Raw genomic sequence first — 4,685 nt, 5'->3', positions numbered from 1 at the left:
CTTCTGCATTTCTTTTTTAGTTCTCTTCATTGACTTCCATTTTACCTAAAATAAAATTCATCTCCTGCACTTTGCCTTCAAATCCCTCAACAGTTCTTGTCCCACATACCTTTCTGACCTGATAGAAAAATACTTCTCTAGCCGCTCTTTTCATTCCTCCATTGACCTACTAAAGACTTCCTCACACATAACCTTGTCACGCACATGGCTCTAAGACTTTTCTAGAGCTGCCCTGACTCTCTGGAATAGTCTTTCTTGTCCTATTCGGCTTGCTCCTATTTTCTGGTCCTTTAAAAGAGCACTCAAAACCCAACGCGTCAGCCTCATACTTTAATACATTTTTATTAGACTTTTTCAAGAATAGAACAAAACAGTCCAATAAAACATTCCATCACTGGAGGTGGGAAGAAAGAAAGCATATTATCTCAAAAACATACAACAAGATCAGAGTTAAGTGGAAAACAATCAAGGGGGATTTGTAACAGACTTGCTCTACAGATTGGGCTGTTGAATCATAAGCGACCACAATGGAGAGTATATTCCCCTTATAAGGGGGAAGAATTTACCAATCCAGAGGCCTATTTCCTTCTTTAGTGCATATAGGGGGCCAGTCGTGGCTGAACCCCTAGGTGTGTCCAGGAATATCAGTGTGAATGTAAATCAGCCAGAATAATAGGAAACAAAAAAAAGAGAAGAAGAAAGAGAAAAGGAGGAGAAAAAGAGGCATTCAAAGGCAGTGGACAGGGGGAGAGGGTAGGGGTACGAAAGATTGAACGGGTCAACATTCAGAGCAGTATTAACAACAATAAGTTTATATAGCTTCCAGCAAAAAAGCCCTAGAGTGCTAAAATCATGCTGTCCCAGCCAGCTTCAACCTCACTTACCCATCTTCTTCTGTCTCTTAAACCCTCACTATTCACCTACCAATCCATATCTCCCCTCCTATTGTGTGATACTTCCCCCACCTCTTAGATTGTAAGCTCTTCCTGTTTCACTGTCTGTATCTGTCTGTCATTTGCAACCCCTATTTAATGTACAGCACTGCATAATATGTTGGTGCTATATAAATCCTGTTTATTAATAATAATTTTATTAATAAAAGAGCAGGAGTTGTTTTTTGTTTATTTTTTTAAAACCTGCACTGTAGGCAATCATTCTCAAATGACCATGATCATCAAAAGGGGGTCAAAGTGTTTGGCTCAGCTGGTTACAACAAGTGTTCATGTCTAAACTGCTATAGGCAAAGCTGGTCATACACAGGTCAAACAGATCAAGCATTCTGTTTGATCGTTTCATCAAAATCAATTCTACATTTCTGCATTCAATTATCCAAACATAAACTATATTGAGTGTAGGATCAAAAGAGCCACGATTGCTCAGTTTGGAAAATTTCCATAGATCATATAAGGCTCTAGAAACATCAGTCAATTTCTGTGCAGTTGAATCCTGAAACTCGCTTACATCAAACTTCATCCTAACTGCTTTTCGCTTGTTGAATTGCTCAAAGGTTAGGATGTTTGGTCATACAATCAATTATTGGTAAATTGACACATATATTGTATCAAAATTAGATCAAATTAAAAATGGTTTGTTTATGGCTAACCCTAAAGCTGAACTCCAAAAGATTACTGTTTACTTCACTACTTTTGTTTCTTGGTCCCTGTTATTAATAACTAGTATTTACATAATGCCGACATATTGCATAGGGCTGTACAAAGTCTATTGTCATATCACTAACTGTCCCGCAATGGGGCTTTTGACTAATGTCATAGTCAAATGTCATCTAAGGACAATTTTTGTGGGGAAGCCAATTAAACTAACTGATGTATTGGAGTACCTGGAGGAAACCCACACAAACACAGGGGGCACCTGCAGACTCCATGCAGATAGTCCTGGCCATTTGAACCTTGGATCGAGCTCTGCAAAGGCCAGAGTGCTAACCTCTGAGCCAGCCATCCTGCCCCTGTTGGTGTGCTCCTCTTTTATCTGACACTCCAGGTTGTGGAATGGTCTCTCTATATTTTTAATTACAATGCAGGACTATTGGCCCTATATTATAGGGGTGACAGGGCCTGCGATCACAGCACAGAGCCTTATGAAGGAGGCTGTGGGGGGAGAGGGAATAAGTAAAAGTGCTTTTAGATTCTCACTGCAAATAAATGAGCAAGGAAGTATGGCCTATGACTAGGGTATTTTCTTTTTGGTGATAATATTGTACCAAACCATATCTCCTGAAATGATAGGGTTTGGTCCCCAACCTGTTGTGGAAATTAAAAAAAAAAATGATCATGATGTTCACCTTCTGATCTTTTAGGGAGTGGAGATGATCACAAAAATATCTCTTTATTATGGATCTGCATCCTTGTTTCATAGGCTTGCAGCGCTGGGTCTCAGGTTCAAATCTTGGCCAGGACACTATCTGCATGGAGCTTGCAGGTTCTCCCTGTGTTTGTGTGAGTTTCCTCCGGGTACTCCGGTTTCCTCCCACATCCCAAAAACATGCAGTTACGTTAATTGGCTTCCCCCTAAAAATTGACCTTAGACTGTATTAAAGAGATATGACTATGGTAGGGACATTGTGAGCCCCTTTGAGGGACAGCTAGTGACATGACTATGGACTTTGTAAAGGGCTGGATAATATGATGGAACTATATAAATATTGTATAATAATAATAATAATTGAGAATCATAAACACAACTTCTAGAAATGTATTTGCTTTGCTTTGGTTTGTTTTTCAGGAAATGATCTGCAGTTAAGCGAGTCTGGAAGTGACAGTGACGATGACTGACTCCCTCGGATGCGGAAGACCTTACGTTTGTTTTCTATGTACTGCTGATCATGCGTTTGTTTTGCACTATATTTTCTTTATGTTGGCCAAGATGAACTTTCCTTCATTCCAGGTATATGCCTACTAAGCCACACTCCTTTATACAAACTAAAAGTGATTGCTAAATCACTGCCACCACCGTTTTTACAATATAAGCAAGCTGCCAATTTTTTTTCTTTCTTGACTCAAATATGATAAATTTATGTGAGCGGCCCTGTAGAAGCCACATCAATTTAAGCTGTAACGGTGAGAAAATATATCACTGTATTTAGCTTATATTGAAATCAGAAGCTCCAGAGAAAAAGGAGAATAAAATATTAATTTCAGTGTTATCAACTTATTATGCCAGCACCGTGTTATGTATTTATAAGAAAATGTACAGAAGGTGAACCATTAGTTTTATAAAACTGGCTATTTATGTGGAGTAATGTAGGGGTCCTGTGATATTGGATAACCAGCCCCAGCAATAATGGGTGCTGGTGATGACATAAATTCACTGCTTTAATTTGTTTCAGGAAGCAATCCAATTGGTGTTTTATTCAATAAACTGTGGATGGTCCATTCAAGATTAAATGTAAAATCTCTTCAGGAGGGGATGATGGAGTTGTAAGGGGGTGACATGAGTATTAATAACTGCCTGTGCACAGGAAGCCTTAAAGATTAATGATCCTCATACTGGGATCACCATTCTGATATCTGTTCCTTGGTTCACTCATATGTCTTGTCTGATAATTTGCCTTCCTCTGGATATCTCACTGGTTATCTTCCAGTATGAGCTCCATTTCACTAGTATTGAAAAGCATTAAAAAAAATGTAAAAGCCTTTAAGTCATTTTGGTCATACATTAAATTGTGCACCCCAGCTGTACAGAATACATTAATCCAGCATTGGGACATACAAATCCATTGTTGGTAATTGGAGCTATTTCTGTTTCACAGTCTAGTGTGTTCTGTATCAGTACACAGTCCTCTTCTTCGTATAATTACCTGGAATGATGCCTAGAAATCAAAATGACTTCCTTCTGCAGGCCTATGGCTACCTGGCATGTAAACCTATACTTTAATAATTCTGGTCAAAGTGACCGGTCCATTTTTAAGATGACCATAATCAGGAGTTCTGCAATATGACTGTCTGACCTGGTGCAATTTGCGGAGAATGTCACATGTTTCTTAATTCTCTGATATAATTTTTCCTCTTGAGTGATCTGATCTGTTGGTGGTGCCATAATAAGGTATCAGCTCCTTACAGACCCTTCTGTATAGTGTGTCTAGTACTTTGCTGATTTCCTGTGTCAGATGATCTACTTCTGCATCAAATTTTACCAAACGCACCCCAACATTATAATAGCAGTCAGTCTAATATTTGTGACAGCACTACACAGATTAGTGGTCTGTTACAGCTTGTGCTAGATTATCCAAATATCATGACAAACCTTCCTCTATGTCCAGCTGCAGGGGAGCTTCCTATATGCTGAAAATGAAAAGACATGAAGTTGGCTGTTTAGTGGGTAAAATAATCATCTGATGTTAGTCCGCTCTGTCCTGCTGCAAACATTGCGGCTTTATAAGGTTGTCTATCTCTCCGACCCACTGAGATTCTGCTCAGATCCGCTAAATGACCTAAAATGCAATATTACAGAGCGGCAATAAATATTTTACTCTAAAGACGTATATAATAAAGGATTTCTATATCTTACAAAAAATAGATAATTATTCCACAGCACTTGCAGTTTCTCTGCTCCATTATTAACAATATAACGATCTGGCAGTGCAAAGCTTCTATATTAAAAGAAAATTGAATTTTAGTCAGAGAAACCCTAATGCCTTTTTTTTGCCAAATGAATCATTTCAGTGTTCT

At 38.6% G+C, this 4,685-nt stretch overlaps 1 protein-coding gene across 1 annotated transcript in view; it reads left to right on the top strand.

Moving 5' to 3' along the window:
* Positions 1-4,247, top strand: part of EAF2 (ELL associated factor 2) — a 16,619-nt gene extending 12,372 nt beyond the window's left edge. Inside the window, exon 6 of the mRNA XM_072417913.1 lies at positions 2,740-4,247. Within this exon, the coding sequence (XP_072274014.1) occupies positions 2,740-2,789 (50 nt within the window). The 3' untranslated portion in view covers positions 2,790-4,247. The remainder of the gene's footprint in view (positions 1-2,739) is intronic.
* Positions 4,248-4,685: the final 438 nt, after the last annotated feature.

The sequence above is a fragment of the Pyxicephalus adspersus genome, chromosome 7 (genome assembly GCF_032062135.1).
Source record: "Pyxicephalus adspersus chromosome 7, UCB_Pads_2.0, whole genome shotgun sequence".
NCBI lineage: Eukaryota > Metazoa > Chordata > Amphibia > Anura > Pyxicephalidae > Pyxicephalus > Pyxicephalus adspersus.
This window is presented reverse-complemented; position numbering and strand designations above follow the sequence as displayed.